Source organism: Sus scrofa, chromosome X (assembly GCF_054392235.1).
Source record: "Sus scrofa isolate SSC_HxYL_T2T_F1_AM1 chromosome X, Sscrofa_HxYL_maternal_Yorkshire_Landrace_v2.0, whole genome shotgun sequence".
Lineage (NCBI taxonomy): Eukaryota > Metazoa > Chordata > Mammalia > Artiodactyla > Suidae > Sus > Sus scrofa.
In genome coordinates this window covers 96,857,077-96,875,250 of record NC_139401.1, presented here as the reverse complement: position 1 = coordinate 96,875,250, position 18,174 = coordinate 96,857,077, and the positions used below count along the sequence as shown (strand labels likewise).

The following is an 18,174-nucleotide window of genomic DNA, read 5'->3' as shown; positions in this document are numbered from 1 at the left end:
CATTAACTGTTGAAGAACGGTATATATTTCTGCTCCTATATTCCAAAATACTGTTCTGTTTACAATTTCTCAAAAGAAAAACCAAAGAAAAATGGGACTACTCACTTTAATAGCAGTGCTTTCATCAAAGGACTTTGGTGCCCACGCATACAGGTGAATTGATGATTTCAAAGCAATTGCAATATATGTTGTTTCTTCATGTTGGACTGCAATAACGAAATACAAAGAAACGACAATGCCACAGAGTTAACAAGAACACTCAAGTATTTGTCTTTGTCATTGAAAACGTTATAACAACAATTTAAGAGCATAGATAACACATTTTTAGAAAGTTATTTGGTTACAATTTGATGCCCAAAAGAAGGTAACAAAAATACCATATAGTCTTATGGAGGCTATGCATTAATCTTCAAGAATACTCTAAATTGTACACTGAAAAACTACACAATATTGCCGAAAGAAATTAAAGCAGATCTAATTAAATGGAAATACTTCCTCTGCTCAAGAATGGTCAGACTTAACACTGTTAAGAGGGCAATATTATCTGAAGTGATCAGATTCAATGCACTCTCTATGCAGAAATGGAAATGATGATCCTCAAATTCACATGGAATTGGAAGGGGGCCCAAATAGTGAAAACAATCTTGAGAAGTTCTCTTGTGGTGCAGTGGGTTAATGATCGAGTGTTGTCACTGCAGTGGCCTCGGTTGCTGCTGTGGCATGGGTTCAGTCCCTGGCCTGGGAACTTTTGCATGCTATGGACCTGGCCAAAAAAGTCCCCAACAAACTCCAAAAAACGCAATCTTTAAAAAAGTTGGAGGACTCACAGCTCCCAATTTCAAAGCTTACTACAAGACGCAGTAATCAAAACAGTGTAGTACTGACGTAGGATAGACATATAGATGAAAGGAGTAGAATTCAATGTCTAAAAATAAACCCATACATCTACAGTCAATAGTACCAAGGCTATTCAATAGGGAAAGGATAATCTTTTCATCAGATGGTACTGGGATAACTGGCTATTTACATACAAAAGAATGAGTTTGACTTCCTGCCTCACTTCATATACAAATATTAACACAAAATGGATCAAAGATCTAAATTAAGAGCTAAAATTATAAAACTCTTAGAAGTAAATATAGGAATAAATCTTCATGGAAATAGATTCTTACATTTGACACCAAAACCATAAGCAACAAAAGAAAAAAACAGATAAATTGGGTTTCATTAAAAATTTTTTTTTGTCTTTTTGCCTTTTCAAGGGCCAACCCCACAGCATATGGAGGTTCCAGGGCTAGGGGTCTAATTGGAGCTGTAGTTGCCAGCCTATGCCAGAGCCACAGCAATGCAGGATCTGAGCCACATCTGTGACCTACACCACAGCTCACAGCAATGCCAGATCCTTAACCCACTGAGCTAGGCCAGGGATCAAACCTGCAACCTCATGGTTCCTAGTCAGATTCGTTAACCATAGAGCCACGACGGGAACTACTGGGTTTCATTAAAATTATTACCTCTGTGTATCAAAAGACACTATCAAGAAAGTGAAAAGGACTGTTGGTGGGAATGTAAGTTGGTACAACCACTATGGAAAACAGTATGGAGATATCTTAGAAAACTATACATAGAACTACCATATGACCCAGCAATCCCACTTTTGGGCATATATCCAGACAAAACTTTCCTTGAAAAAGACACATGGACCCATATGTTCATTGCAGCACCATTCACAATAACCAAGACATGGAAACAACCCAAATGTCCATTGACAGATGATTGGATTCCAAAGATGTGTTATATACAATGGAATACTACTTGGCCATCGAAAAGAACAAAATAAAGCCATTTGCAGCAACATGGTTGGAACTAGAGACTCTCATACTAAATGAAGTAAGTCAGAAAGAGAAAGACATACCATATGATATCACTTATATCTGGAATCTAATATATGGCACAAATGAACCTTTCCACAGAAAAGAAAATCATGGATTTGGAGAATAGACTTGTGGTTGCCAAGGGGGAAGGGGAAGGAGTGGGATGGATTGGGAGCTTGGGGTTAACAGATGCAGACTATTGTCTTTGGAATGGATAAGCAATGAGATCCTGCTGTGTAGCACTGGGAACTATGTCTAGTCACTTATGATGGGGCATGATAATGTGAGAAAAAAGAATGTATACGTGTATGTGTAACTGGGTCACCATGCTATACAGTATAAAATTGACAGTACACTGTAAACCAGCTACAATGAAAAAAATAAACATCATATTATGTACATATATAAAAGAAAGTGAAAAGGCAATGTATATAATGGGAATAAATATTTGCAAGTCATATATCTGATAAGGGTCTAATATCTAGAATATATAAAGAATGCTTACAACTGCACAAAAAGATAAATAACACAAGGAAGATATACAAATGGCCAATAAACACTTGAAAAGACACTCAACAACATTACTTATTAGGTAAATGCAAATAAAAATTAAAATGAGTTGCCACTTTACACAATGGCTAGAATCCAAAGACTGATATATACAAGTGTTGTTGCCAAAGATGAAGAGAAATGTGGAGCCTCCATATATGTGGCAATGTAAAATGGTAAAGCCACTTTTAAAAAGAGCTGGCACATTTCTCCAAAGAAGACAGACAGTTGGCCAAAAAGTACATTGAAGATACTCAACAGCACTAATTATTAGAGAAATTCAAATCAAAATGGCAATGAGATATCACCACACACTAGTCTGAATGGCCATCATCAAAAAATCTATAAACAATAAATGCTAAATAGGGTGTGGAGAAAAGGGTACCCTTCTACACTGTTGGTGGGAATGTAAATTGGTCCAGCTGCTATGGACAACAGTATGGAGGTTTCTTAAAAAAATATAGAACTACCATATGATCTTGCAATCCCACTCCTAGGCATATATCCAGAGAAAACTATAATTCAAAAAGATGCCTACACCCCAATGTTCACTGCAGTACTATTTACAATAGCTAAGATATGGAAGCAACCTGAATGTCCACTGACAGAGGAATGGATAAAGAGGATGCACTACATATATACAATAGAATATAACTCAGCCATAAAAAAGAATGAAGTAATGCCATTTGCAGCAACATAGACGGACCTAGATTCTCATACTAAGTGAAGTAAGTCAGACAGAGAAAAACAAATAACAGATGATATTACTTATATGTGGGAATTACATATACATGCTACTATATACAAAATACGCAATTAACGGGGACCTACTATATAGCACAGGCAAATCTACTCAATATTCTGTAATAACCTCTATGGGAAAAAAAGAATGGATATGTGGATCTATGTACATCTGATTCATTTTGCTGTACACCTGACACTGACACAACACTGTAAGTCAACTACACTCCAATGAAATAAAAAAAATAAAATAAAATCAGTCTGGCAGTACTACCCAAGAGGAAAGAAAATATTCACTGTTGTGTACGAAGACATGTATGAAAATGTTCATAGCAGGATTATTCTTAATAGTCAAAATGTGGATAAAGTGCAAATATATAAACAATGGATGTATAAAATTTGTGTAAACAAAAGGTTATATATTTATTCAATGCAATACTATTCATCAATAAAAAGGAATATTGGAGTTCCCGTCGTGGCACAGTGGTTAACGAATCCAACTAGGAACCATGAGGTTGCGGGTTCGGTCCCTGGCCTTGCTCAGTGGGTTAACGATCCGGCGTTGCCCTGAGCTGTGGTGTAGGTCGCAGACGCTGCTGGGATCCCGCGTTGCTGTGGCTCTGGTGTAGGCCAGAGCAGCTACAGCTCCGATGAGACCCCTAGCCTGGGAACCTTCATGTGCCGCAGGAACAGCCCTAGAAAAGGCAAAAAGACAAAAATAAATAAATAAATAAAAATAAAATAAAAAGGAATATTGATGCATATTGTACAGGTTACAGGATCTATAAACCTTGAAAACATTATGTAAAACCATAAAATATATAATTCCATTTAAAAAATTATGGAGAAAAGATGAATCTATAGCAAAGAAAATAGATCAGTAGTTACTTAAGACTATGAGAGGAATAAGGTAAGAGAAATGAAATGTGAAGTGATTGGTAATGGCCATGACTTTTCTTTTTAGAATAATGAAAATTAGATCATAGTGATGGTTATAGAATTCTATAAACATACCACAAATGTACAATCGTACACTTTAAATGGGTGTATTTTATGGTTTGCATATTATTTCAATAGAACTTTATTTTTTAATAAAGAAAAATGTACAAAAAGATACATCCACATTTATATAATTAAAGTTAATAGAAGCAGGAAGAAATATCAGTTCATATGAACTAGATTGACTGGAAAGGGAAGAAAGATGAGAAAGTAAACCAAACAAGTTTAATAGCTATTTCAGTCAGTCAATATTTTCACAAAAATAGCTATGGTTGTGACATAAAAGATCTGAAAGATATCTCAATGAAATTCACTCATCTTTGTATTTGTAATTGTAAATTCTTTCCTTCCTCTACTTTGCCATTCACAGTAATGCACTTTGCCAAATGAAGGGAAGCACAATTTATATAGCTATAGTAAACATGAAATGAGACTTACGGACACTGAAGTGTTCACAGCCTGTCAACTTGTCAATAGCTTTACAGGCTTCCTCTGTCTTTAACATCTCCTCTTGTCTTCTTTTACTCTCTGGATCATCATTCAAAATCTTGTTCCTCAGCCAAGTCAAATGATATACCCGAAGCCTGTTCTTACGGCCTGATAGATAAGATACAATGTTTCAATTCAGTCTATTTTTAAAAATATATTAGAAGAACAAAAAAGGTAAAGGAATTTTATCTTTTTAACCAAATGTTTTCATTAAAGTAAGAAGCACTTTTAAGAAACCATACTGCATTGGAGTCTTCCCTTTAGGGTTTGGAAATGTGATAGCAAAGTATCTCTTAGTCTCTCACTTCCAAGAGACAGGCAAAGTGTCTACCAGGACCTATGTGGAAGTAAATGAGAATACTTCTTTGGAACAGATTAAGATTGCCATTGTGCAGGCAATAAAATTACTATCCATTCATTTGTACCTTGGCTTTTATCTAAATTATGACCTTTCTGGGATTCAGAGACCCAGAACATATCTCTTGGTATACATGAGGATGTCTGAGGTATTGATTGTTAGGCATTCTGGACCAGTGAGATGAGTCTCTATACACTTTCATTTCAGTATGCTTACGAAATAATTGAACATTTTTATTATTTTTCACAACCCAATTTATCTTTAATGTTAACTTTCTAATTGTAAATCCCATCAAATTCTTACAATTCCTTTAGGAAAAGCAAGCCATTAAAATTACACATTTCTTTTCATATATAGTGACTGTACATTCATTTTTAGGGTTTGTGATTATAAGATTTCTAGGCCCAACAATAAGATTCTTACTTATTAATATATTAATCCTATATATGTCTTTACATGACATTTTTTTTTTTGTCTTTTTGCTATTTCTTGGACCGCTCCTGCGGCATATGAAGGTTCCCAGGCTAGGTAGGGGTCGAATCGGAGCTGTGGCCACCGGCCTACGCCAGAGCCACAGCAACGCGGGATCCGAGCCGCGTCTGCAACCTACACCACAGCTCAGGGCAACGCCGGATCGTTAACCCACTGAGCAAGGGCAGGGACCGAACCTGCAACCTCATGGTTTCTAGTCGGGTTCGTTAACCACTGCGCCACGACGGGAACTCCTACATGACATTTTTGAAGCAGTTAGTTAGAATTCAAGCAACTGTATCTACTGCCATTCTATTCTTAAATGGTAAAACAAATTTGAGATCCAAACTATCAGATATCTTTCTACACTGATGTTCTCAGTACTATTTGATGCAAAAAAACTGCTCATTTATGAGAAAGTTAAGCATTAAAAAGAGCACGTTTGAGTAAGAAAAATCTGGATAAAAAGTAATCTGTTATCCAGATGTGTAGTCTCTAATCATGCAGATGTTTTCAAAAACTAAATGTTGCATTTGTGTGCCTCAAGCAATTCTAAATGAATGACCATGAAACATGGTCAAAAGAATCAGGAAGCTTTAGTGTATCTATAGAGGATTTTCTCTCTAACCAAAACTTAAAGCAAAGCTAATCATATGTAGGACTATACATAATCATTAATTAATGTGTAATATCACTATTATGTATAGACAGGAAGTATATAAACACAAATTACTGTAATTGGCATCATTTTATTCTATAGTCAAATCATTTAAAAATATTTCCATAATCTTTCGAGTCTTTTTTTTTTTTTTGGCCTAAAGTCAGCATTAATATTAGTGCTTTTCTGATACAAAGAACTGTTTAGTAATCACAATAATTATTAACATCCATTTATTTGGTCTCTCATATTCAAAGGTTCAGGCTCAGACTGTCCAAAACTAAGAAGTTCAACTACAATGTGGGAAGAATGGAGAGATCTTAGGGGATCCATTTTTGTTACCAACCCTATCCGCAGGATCTCATGATAAGGCTCTGCTAGGGACAACAGAGTCTCCTTTCATCTAATTATTGCACTCTGTTCTTCGTTGTTTCTAACACATAACAGGAAAGGTATATAGTGGAGGTTAGTGTGGTTGTGAGTGTGTGGGTGGGTGAAGCTATGAGTTGTGAAATTGTAGGCGGCTACTCAGAAAAGACCTGAAAGGATGCAAATGGCATGGTTTTTCTTATCACTGACCTAGGATAGGTACATTACAATCAAATACCCAGACACCAAAGGAGAGTCGGAATTTTAAATTGTAAATAGAGAAGAAAATACAAGTAGGAAAGCCTGGTGCCCTAATTAAAGGTTATATTTAAAGTGCTTTCCTGTGAATGCTTTCACCTGAGAAAGTCTTTAGCCTAGTTTGCAACCTAATTAATCTGAATAATTACTCAGCTAATTTTAGTTCTTAAACAAACCTGAGATAGTAATCAGCAAATTGAGTGGCTCTACAACTTGAATCTGACGAAATGGTCTTCGCTTTATAAGTTTAGTAATGTCCGCCTTTCCACTTCTGTCCATCAGATACAGATTTGATCGAGTTCCTAACAGCAAATTCACTCCTGTCCATATATAAAAAGAAAAGTGCTATATTATCTCAGATTACATTTTTGTAATTGAATTTATATTAGTATTTTTGCTACTCAAGTGTGCTGATCTACGTAAAAAAAGGTGACATTTATCATTTTAGGCTAATATTAACTTCATTCTGTGTAAAAATGTACTACCAACAGAACAAATTGATTTTCATTGAAATACAGAAGATAATACCCTCTGGCAATACTGTTCTGGCTGATGTCTGGTGTGCTATCACACAAGTAGAACGTAATACGTAGCTCAGAACCATTTGTAGGGTCCCAAACTTTATAAAAAATATCAATCAACCCTTTTGAAAGTTATCATTAAATATTCAAGATACCTAACTTTTGTGAAGTCTTCAATTCAGTTGGCTTCTGATTCCTAACTATAACAGGGTTTTAATGCTTTTAAAGTAACTGTATCTAAATTGTTTTTAAATTGAATTATTCTGTGTTCATGCATGTATGAAAAAACTTACATTGCTAAATACCTATAAAATTAACTCTTATTTTCATGTATTTAAATTCCTACACTCTATTATTTGTCTGCAGGATGTATTCATTCAAATATAAGCACTGTTTAAAGACAGAATGAGAAGACTAAAATAGGATATTGAACTAAAGTTAGAATACACTTCAAATAGGGATTCAGGATAAAGATGGAGTAAGAAGAGCCTGAACACACCTCTTTTCATGGAGGCACAAAATTTACAGGGCAGCTATCAATGAGAATGACCTGAAGACTAGCAGTAAAGATTTTCTACAGCTAAAGATATAAAGAAGGAGCCACAACGAAATGGGAAAGAGGGGCACAGATGTGGTTAAATATCTAGGGTTGATGACTCACAAACAAGAGGATTATCATAACCACACACGTTCTCCCCAAGGAGCAAGGCATCTGAGTCCCCATTGGTTTCCCCAGCCTGAGGGTCTGGCACTGGGAAGGTGAGCTCCCAGAACATCCAGCTTTGAAAACCAAGTGGGGCTTGTGTTGGGAAGAGCTGGAGGTTTATAGGAAAAAGAAACTCCACTCTTAAAGAGCATGCACAAAATCTCACATACTCCAAGTTCCAGGGCAGAAGCAATAGTTCAAAAGGTGGGTCAGGCCCACTTGTTGATCTTGGAGAATCCCCCTGGAGAGGCAAGAGGCAGCTAGGACTCCCTCTGGGGACTGAGATACTGGCAGTAGCCATTTGGGGAATCTTGTTCTACCATGTGGACACCAGTCTTGACAAACCCTGTTTTGGAATCCTCCGTCTAGGCTATTAGTATTGGGAGCCTGCTCCACCCACCAGCATGGCCACAGTAATTGCATACCACCAGGCTGTACAGCCATTTGCATGGGAGGCTGCTCTGTTCACCAGTAAATCTGCAGCACTTGTGCATTGCCAGGCTGCACAGCCAGCCATGCAAGAAGGCTGCACCACTCAGAAGTTAGTCCAAAGCACTTGCATGCCACTGGGCCACACAGCCAAACATGCAGGCATTAGCAGTCCCACAGCAACCACATGAGGCAGGCCCTTGCAGCCAGCCAGGCTAGTGACCAGCCTGCCTACCAACATACCCATAGTAGCTGGCTTTGCCACAATAGAAAGGCACATACAGCTCACATAGGGGACACCCCTAGAGCACCTAGTTCTGGTGGCCAGAGGGGAGCATGCTGCTGGGCCCTTCAAGACATCTCCTACATAAGGCCACTTCTCCAAGACTGAGAGAGAGGTAATGGACTTACCTAAAACATAGAAATAAAAACAGAATTATGCAAAATGAAAGACTAAGGAATATGTTCCAAATGAACGAGTAAGACAAAAATTTCAGAGAAAGAACTAAATGAAATGAGATAAGCAATCTACCTGATAAAGGGTTCAAGATGATGGTCATACAGATGTTCACCAAACTTGGCAGAAGAATGGATGAACATACTGAGAATTTCAACAAAGAATTAGAAAATATAAAAAAGAGCCAATCAAAGCTAAAGAACACAGTAACAGAAGTAAAAATTACACTAGAAGGAATTAAAAGTAGATTATATAAAAAATACAAAAGAATTGACCATTGATCTGGAAGACAGGGTGGTGGAAATCACCCAAGGTGAACACAGAAAAGAAAAAAGGGTGTAAAAAAGAGGATAGTTTAAAGAACCTCTGGGACACAGAAATCTATTGCATTTTTATACACTAATAATGAACTCTCAGAAAGATAAATTAAGAAAACAATCCCATTTACCACTGCATCAAAAAGAATAATGCTTAGCAATATATCTAACCAAGGAGGTAAAAGATCTGTACACTGAAAACTATAATACATTAATGAAAGAAACTGAAAACTACATGGACAAATGGAAAGATACACCATACCTGTGGGTTGGAAGAATTAATATTGTTAAAATATCCATTATACCTAAAGCAATTTACACATTAGATACAATCCACACCAAAATATCAATGATATTTTTTCACAGAACTAGAACAAACAATCCTAAAATATGTATGAATAAAAAAAGACCCTGAATAGCCAAAGCAATCTTGAGAAAGAAGAGCAAGGTTGGAGGTATCATGCTCCCTTATTCGAAACTATACTACAACCAATAGTAATCAAAACAATATGGTATTGGCACAAAGCAGATATACAGATCAATGGAACCATATACAGAGCACAGAAATAAGAGCCACACTTCAATGAGCAATTAGTCTCTGACAATGGAAGTGATAATATACCATGGGGAAAAGATATCCTCTTCATAAATGGTGTTGGGAAAACTGAACAACTACATTCAAAAGAATGAACCTGACCACATTCTCACACCATGTGCAAAAAGAAATGAAATATGGATAAACCTGAAACCCTAAAGATTCTAGAAGAACGCAGACTTTTAGAAGAAAGCTCTCTTTGACATTGGTTTTAGCAAATTCTTTTTGGATATGTCTCCTTAGCAAGATAAACAAAAGCAACAATAAACAAATGGGACTACATCAAACTAAAAACTTTTGCACATTAAAGGAATCCATTGATAAAACCAGAGGAAGCATACTGAATGGGAGAAGATATTTGTAAATAATATATCCAATAGTGGGTTAATATCTAAAATATATAAAGAACACATACAACTCAATATCAAAAAACCAAATAGTCTGATTTTAAAATGGGCAAAGGTAGGAGTTCCTGTTGTGGCTCAGTGGGTTAAGAATTTGATATAGTGTCTGTGAGGATGAGGGTTCAATCCCTGGCCTCACTCAGTTGGTTAAGGATTGGCATTGATGCAAGCTGAGGCATAGGTTACAGAAGTGGCTCAGATCTGCCATTGCTGTGGTTGTGGTGTAGGCCAGCAGCTGCAGCTCTGATTTAACTCCTAGCCCAGGGACTTCCATATGCCACAGCGTGGCCCTAAAAAGAAAAAAAAATGGGTAGAGGAACTTTTTTTTCCAAAGAAGGCATAGAGATGGCCAGTAGGCACATGAAAAGTTGCTCAACATCACTAGTTACTAGAGAAATGAAAATAAAAACAATGAGGTATCACCTCATACTGGTCACAATGGTTATCATCAAAAAGATAAGATATTACAAGTATTCGTGAAGTTGTGGAGAAAATGGAACCTTGGTGCACTGATGGTAGGACTGTAAACTGGTGCATCTGTAGTGGAAATCAGTATGAAAGTTCTTCAAAAAATTAAATATAAAACTAATCAAGGACTTGCAGAATAGACTTGTGGTTGCCAAGGAGCAGGGGGAGGGAGTGGGATGGTTGGGAGCTTGGGGTTAATAGATACAAACTATTGCCTTTGGAATGGATTAGCGATGATATTCTGCTGTGTAGCACTGGGAACTATGTCTAGTCACTTATGATGGAGCATGATAATGTGTGAAAATAGAATGTGTACGTGTATGCGTAACTGGGTCACCATGCTGTACAGTAGAAAACAATTGTATTAAAAAAAACAAATATTCGTTGAGTGCATGTCTGACTATAAAAAAAAACACTATCACATGATCTAGTAGCTTCAATTCTGAATATTTATTTACCTAAAGAAAACTAAAATACTATTTCAAAAAGATATATATGCACTCCATGTTCAGTGCAGCATTTTTACAATTGCCAAGATATGGAAGCAACCTAAGTAGTGACTATCAACAGATGGATGGATAAAAAACACACACACACATAACCGAGCCATGAAAAAGAATGAAATCTTGCCATTTGTGACAACATGGATTGATCTAAAGTTTATAATGCTAAGTGAATTAAGTCAGACAAAGACAAATACTATATGATCTCACTTATAAATGGAATTAAAAAAAATGAAAACATAGATAGATACAAATAACAAAGGAGTGGTTACCAGAAAGGAGGGTGGAGTTTGGATGAAATAGATGAAGGGGATTCAAAGGTAATTCCAATGATGAAATAAGTCAAGGGCTATTATATATAGCATAAAGAATATGGTGAATAATAATAATTTGGGGATAGTTATTTGAGTTATCATAGTGATCATTTCATAATGTATTTAACTGTCAAATCACTGCTGCAAACCTGAAACGAACTTAATATTGTACACTAACGATGTTATGGGGGGTGGGTGGGGAGTGGGATAGACAGGGACTTTGGGGTTGGTGGATGCAAATCATAACATTTAGGAAGGATTGGCAGTGAGGTCCTATTGTGCAGCACAGGGAACTGTGTGTGATTGGGCCACTTTGCTGTACAACAGAACTTGATGAAACATTGTAAATCAACTATATTTTAATTTAAAAAATACACTTCAAACCACTGCAGGAGTTCCCCTCCCCCCATTGCCTGAGTCACAGGAGAAAACTAAGAAAAATAATATACAAGAATACTTCAGTGTCTCCAGTCTACTTGGACAATACCTGTTCTCCAAGGGTATGAGGAGAAAAGACAAGTGTCTCTTCCTTCATTTCCCCACTCCATCCTTTACCTAATTAATGCTTAGTGGTAGATTTAGGAACTGCATCTTCCCATAGGGGAATCAGACAGAGAAGGGGAAGTACAATACATTTTGACAATAATCTTCTACTTTTCAAAATATAAAACCACAAGTTATAAAAATGAATTACTAGAGATGAAGTTCATTTCTGGCTAGTTGCCTGACTGAAATGATAATGAAGTAAACTTTGCTTTCTTGTTAGCTGACACATTATATGAGCAGAACTTTGAGGATGGCATGTTTTTTCCCTAAGTTGTTTAATTCACTTAACTATAATGTTTGCTACACTGCTCTATTTTTAATTTAAAATTCTATCTCCCATTCAATCACACATTAAGCAAAGTCTATGAAATTGTAGGTTGGAGGTTGGCATTTGCTTTGGACTTTTCCCTTCCTTGCATTCATTTATTCTGTTTCATTTATGATTCAGACTGGCTTGAGGTAAAATATTGTCTCAGCATTACCAATGTGGCTATAATTTTTCTGGAACAAAGGATTGAAAAAGTCTACCAAGGTTAAGATATTATAGAGGGAACTTTCTCTACAGATCCACAAGATATTTTAAAAATAAGAATCTGAAGAATTTTTTGTAATGCCTCATTAAGTATCATATGCTGCACACTACCACAAATTAAAAATACTAAGCTTGAATTTTCAAATAATCATAATCTAGTCCAACTTTATATTTTAGCCAAGTTAATTCAGATTACAAATAAAAGCAGAATAAAAAAAGGGAGGGAGCAATTCAAACATCAAACTGCACTGAGTTAAAACACACAAATAAGCAAGTTGACTACTGTGTGTGTGTGTGTGTATACTTGGAAATTATTTGTCAATAGCAAACACGTGTTTTACATCTACGATTTTTTCACAAGTTTTCTATAAAAATATATTCCTTAAAATCAACTCAGTTTTAAGAAACATAACTCACCCCACAAAGAACCACAGCAGATCTCAGAAGTGAATTCCTTTTCATACATGTGGATTAGTGGCTTTTTACATTCAGGAGAGACATATAGTGGGTTAACGTTGACTTCAGATGGTCGCTTAGGTGATTTCTCAGGTACTTCCACAAATCCAGCATATACTGTGAAGAGAAGATATTGAGAGAACTTACTAGAATATATACCATATGCATTTGAGTGTTTCCACAAATGAGACACAGCCTACAAAAATTCCTTTTCCTTTATTGCCTTTTATATTTTATTGGCATTATCACTTCTACAACTCCTAAACCATCAGATAACACAAACCAAGATGGTCCAATACATTCCTGAATATGAATGTATTTTGGGTTACTGTGATCAGGTTGCAAATAAAATCCAGATAAGAGCCCCAGTTTCTCAACTGTAGTTCAAATTTAGGTATCATAATGATTTAGTGAAGAGTAGATTAAAATATATATATATATATATACATACATACATATATATATATATATATATACACACATACACACACACATATACATGCATCTTCCCACAGGGATATATATATATATATATATATATATATATATATATATATACACATCTGAATTTATGTCAACTGAAATCAGAGTGATTTGATTATTTCTGATAATGGACCAATGATCAAACACTAATATGTGAACAGACTGCAGCAGTTGGAGATTATATTAAATATACTTACAGATGGCACCAGCAAAGTCAGCATTTGCAGCCCTTTCAGAACCGTTGGAAGGAGATGAATGGGTGGCAGAAAAACCCGATTCTGCTGATACTTCTGATATGTCCACACTGTTATTCTCATCATCAGGTGCTATGGGTGCAGCGCCTGAGGCAACGGCATTTGAGGCCTCTCTTCTAAGACCAGACCCCTAAAAGATGATGGAAAATTGACTTTATTAGGAAATTAGCAATGTGAGAAATAAAATATGCCTAGGGGTCTTTTGAAAAAGAGAATGCAAAATTTGTAACATCTATAATTCCTTGTCCTTATAAAATCATTTACCAGAAGAACTCAACAATGTTATCAGCAAAGAAAGAATTAACCTGTGTTGAGACAACTGATGTCAGAATAAAAATTCAAGGAACATGAAATATTTCATTGATAATTTCGGGACCTAAAATTTGTGAACTTTTTATTGTGCATCATATACCTTGCTAGGCATCTTATTTAGACATTGTTGTGAATTCTTACAACAACCCAAAAAGTAAGTATGATCATCTGTATTTTACTTACAAGGAAACTAAAGCTTAGTGAGGTCAAATAATTTATTCCAGGTCAAAGACATAAGTAGGGGGATCAGAGTTTGAAGCCAAAGTTTATTTGATTCCAAAGCTTAATTCAGCTATGCTATGCCAAACAGTTACACTGAAAAAATAAAAAGCACCATTGTGGTGGATTCAATTTCATTTTATCAAATGACAAAGCTAATGATGAAAAATCAACCAATGCAAATTCAAGAGTGTGAACAAGCTTAGGTGAAAATCAAGCCAGCTTTCAGAGAACTTACAGAGAAGAAACTCAAGGATAAAAGTCACAATATGTGACAATTTATGTGGGATGCCATATACCGTGGACAAATATACCAACTGTTTTTGGTAAGCCTGTTTGTTGATAAGCATTTCTTTGTGTCTAAACAGTGATTTTTGGCATTAATACAGTTAAAGACTTGTTTTTATGACCTTTCCTGCCACAAAAGTGTTATATGACAATATGTACTTTTAAAAGTGGAAGGAAGAGCCATTCATTCTGTAAATGTTAAAGACATTTCTTGAGAACTGGAGATACCCAGAGTGCTATGAAAACTGTGCTGGGACATCCTGTTTTAATGCTTTAACTAAGATAAGTAGTTATGTAGGTAAATATGCAGGTAGGATGGATGGATAGATGGATGGATGGATGAAAGGAAAGATAGAAAGACAGACAAAATAGATACATAGATGATAGATAGATAGGTAGATAGATAGATAGATGATAGATAGACAGACAGACAGGAAGACATCCACTGTTTTCACATTGAAACCATCTAGTGAGTTTCCCACTGACACTGGTTTCACATTGGAAACCATCTAGGGAGTTTCTTCCTTCCTTGTTTTCTTCATTTTCTTCCTTTACTGATTTCTCCTATAATTATTATGTGCCTACCATAGACCAAGCCCTCGGTTGGACCCTGGGATGGTGAGTGGGTAAAGAAAAGTAATCAAAGATGGATTAAACATAGTTCCTGCCTCTTGAGAGTTCACAATCTATTGTGACAGAAGATTAAGTAAACAAATAAATAAATTATAATGTCATAAGTACTAAAATAAAATGATGGCAAAATGCTTATAAGCACAGATGAAGGGGTGTATAATTCTGCAGTGGGAAGTCAAAGATGATATATGAGTTGCATCATGAAGGATGGCTAGCTCAAAAACAGAGATGAGGTGAGGGGGAACCCTTATAGACAGAGGAAACGGCTTGCACAAGGTCACCAGTTCATGAAAGATCATGGCATCTTCTAAGCTGTTTGTATGATAGGACAATAGGCTGGGAAAGTAAATTGGCATGATGTTTCCTCTGTCTGGAATCTCCCTTGTGTTTTCCGATATCCAGATACTCCCCATTCATCGAGAATTATTTCAAATAGCTACATGCTCCAGAAAATCTTCTCTGTGGTAGTTCCTATAGATCTAGCATCTATGAAGCTACTTGAGTATTTTTAAACTATCCATAAAGTCAGTAAATGTTTTTCAATGACAAAATCATTGTCTAAACACAATACACTAATTCTGTTAAAATTGCTTGTGTTAAGAGTTCCTCAAAAAGTTAAACTAGAATCTAAAAATTCCTTCCACTCCTAGATATATATATAGCTCGAAGAACTGGAAACAGGGACTTCAACAACAAATACTTTTACACCAATAGTCACTGCAGCAAAAGGTGAAAATGATCCAGATGTTTATCAGTAGATGAATAGATAAACAAAATGTGATATATTCATACTAGAATATTATTCAGCCTTTTTAAGGAAGGAAATTCTGATACATGCTACAACATGGATGAACCTTGAAAATATTATGGTAAGTGATGTACCCAGATAGAAAGTAGAATAGAGGTAATTGGGGATTAGGGGGAGGGGTAATGGAAACTTATTTGTTGGAGATGATATAAAAATTTCCAGAAATGAGCAGTAGTATTTGTTGCACAACACTACGAATGTACTTAATTCCACTGAATTGTACACTTAAAGACAATTAAAATGTAAAATGTTATGTATATTTTATCACAATAAAAACTCCCAGGAAAAAAAAATGTATGTGTTAAGAGATACTATCCTAAGCATAGGATATGAGTCATTAAGGTAAACAAAGAAGACACTGTTGTCCCTGGAAATAAATAGAAACCATCCAAATTAGAGGAAATAAAGATCTATCTACAGATATAATTTTTAAAAATGTTTAAGTCTTTAGAATAGAAATTTAAAACACATTTGGAATGGCTGGAAATACGACATCAAATAAAGAAACACATTCACAAGGAGAGAAATTCATTCTCCTTTTCAAATGGTACATTACCTCTGGCTGATGTTCAAATTCCTGGGATGCTGGTCTCTCTAATACTGGATCATCTGTCTCTGAGGAATTTTCTTGTCCATTGAGTTCAAGGGCTTTACTCTCTTCATTGGTTCCACTAATTCCATCATTTCCATTACCCTCCTTGCCTCTTCTTCCACTACCTATACTGGCTCTGTGTCCTTCATAGTCTCCAATGTCTGCACTGTCTCCACTGGCTGCACTTTCTCTGTGGATTCTACTAGCTCCTTGGCTTCCATAGTTGTTGAAAGTTCCTTCTCTTCTATAACTTCCATATTTGCCATCTTGCTTGCAGCTACCACCTCTGCCATAGCCTGGCCTGATGACAAGATCCAATTAATGATAGAAAGCCACCCAACAAAAACATATTTGAAAGTCAACAAATGAAACAATTTGGATGCCTTATACATCTGTACCATATCCAGGACTGTTTTTGCTCTATTTGAGTGTACTGTCATGATATAGATATGAAATATGCCCCTATGTCCAGTAAATCTGTTGTTTTCTTCAGCAAATCTTAAATATCACATTAACATCATAGCCACTGTTAATTACTTGCTGCATTTGGATGGCAGATGCATCCTTTATTAGGAACATGTGTTAGGTTAGTAGCAATAATATGTTTTTTCTTAAATAATAGACTACTTCATGCATTAACAACTTCATAGCCACATGAATTATCAAGCCCATATTTTTGGCTCAACCACAACATATTTGAATAATTCTTGTAACAGATCTAATTTATGTTAAACATGTGCCTTGATTTTCTAACATGTACACTGTCTGCTTTGCAACAGATTCCCATTGATTATTCTACTACTACCAGCAGGAAGTTCAGTAATATAGATCTCATTTAAGATAGCTGCTGAGGATGTTTGCTAAGAACACAAAGCCTAGCAAAATGTCTGATGATCTTTTGCATAAGAGATGACATACATATATACCTATGATAATTCTAAAAGCAAATAAATTTGAGAACAAAATTCCTGGTAATTTTTTTAGGTGGCAAAAAAAGAAAAAAAATGTTGAATGATCTGTAGTCTGTTATGTCATGTATACCCCCAGTAATACTTGAAAATTAATAAAACAAAATGTGGATTTCAATATTGTAATGCAAATGATCTTCCCAGTGTTAAGTATTTTTCTAAAAATATAAAAACATATAGTATTAATGAATCATTCTTGAGAGCAGTTTATATACAAACTATAGCATATATAATTAAAAATACACTGGCTGTTTATAGAGTGGGAGCAAGTAATTATATATACAACAAACAACTGGTGGTCTGCCAAAAACACAACTTCACTAAATATTATCACTTGGGGCAGCTACTCTATAAGAAGATAAAGTTGAGTGTGCACTAAATTTACTTATAGCAGTTTTCAGAATCCCAAGAATAATGGTGTTAGTAAATTGCAGCCTTAAACTATCAAGTGAGTGTCAAATTTGCAATTCATTTTTCTCAACAAATTTAGAAATTTTGTTCACAAACATCAAGGCTTCAATGGACAGTTGTTAAGTAGCACACTAGTTAGTCTGTCACCCCATTTCTCATTTTCATTGTGGTTTGACAGGGTATGATGATTCA

General features: G+C 35.6%; 1 protein-coding gene across 19 annotated transcripts in view; it reads right to left on the bottom strand.

Moving 5' to 3' along the window:
* Positions 1 to 18,174, bottom strand: part of NRK (Nik related kinase) — a 128,864-nt gene that overhangs the window by 13,521 nt on the left and 97,169 nt on the right. For 4 of the 19 annotated variants that reach the window (XM_085008031.1, XM_085008032.1, XM_085008034.1 and 1 more), the window contains exons 19-25: positions 16,568 to 16,904; positions 13,695 to 13,881; positions 12,976 to 13,131; positions 8,666 to 8,833; positions 6,943 to 7,086; positions 4,602 to 4,760; positions 106 to 206 (exon numbers count right to left, since the gene is read on the bottom strand). In XM_085008031.1, the coding sequence (XP_084864157.1) occupies positions 106 to 206; positions 4,602 to 4,760; positions 6,943 to 7,086; positions 8,666 to 8,833; positions 12,976 to 13,131; positions 13,695 to 13,881; positions 16,568 to 16,904 (1,252 nt within the window). The remainder of the gene's footprint in view (positions 1 to 105; positions 207 to 4,601; positions 4,761 to 6,942; positions 7,087 to 8,665; positions 8,834 to 12,975; positions 13,132 to 13,694; positions 13,882 to 16,567; positions 16,905 to 18,174) is intronic. The other 15 variants (XM_021079900.2, XM_021079901.2, XM_021079902.2 and 12 more) reach the window with 5 other exon arrangements.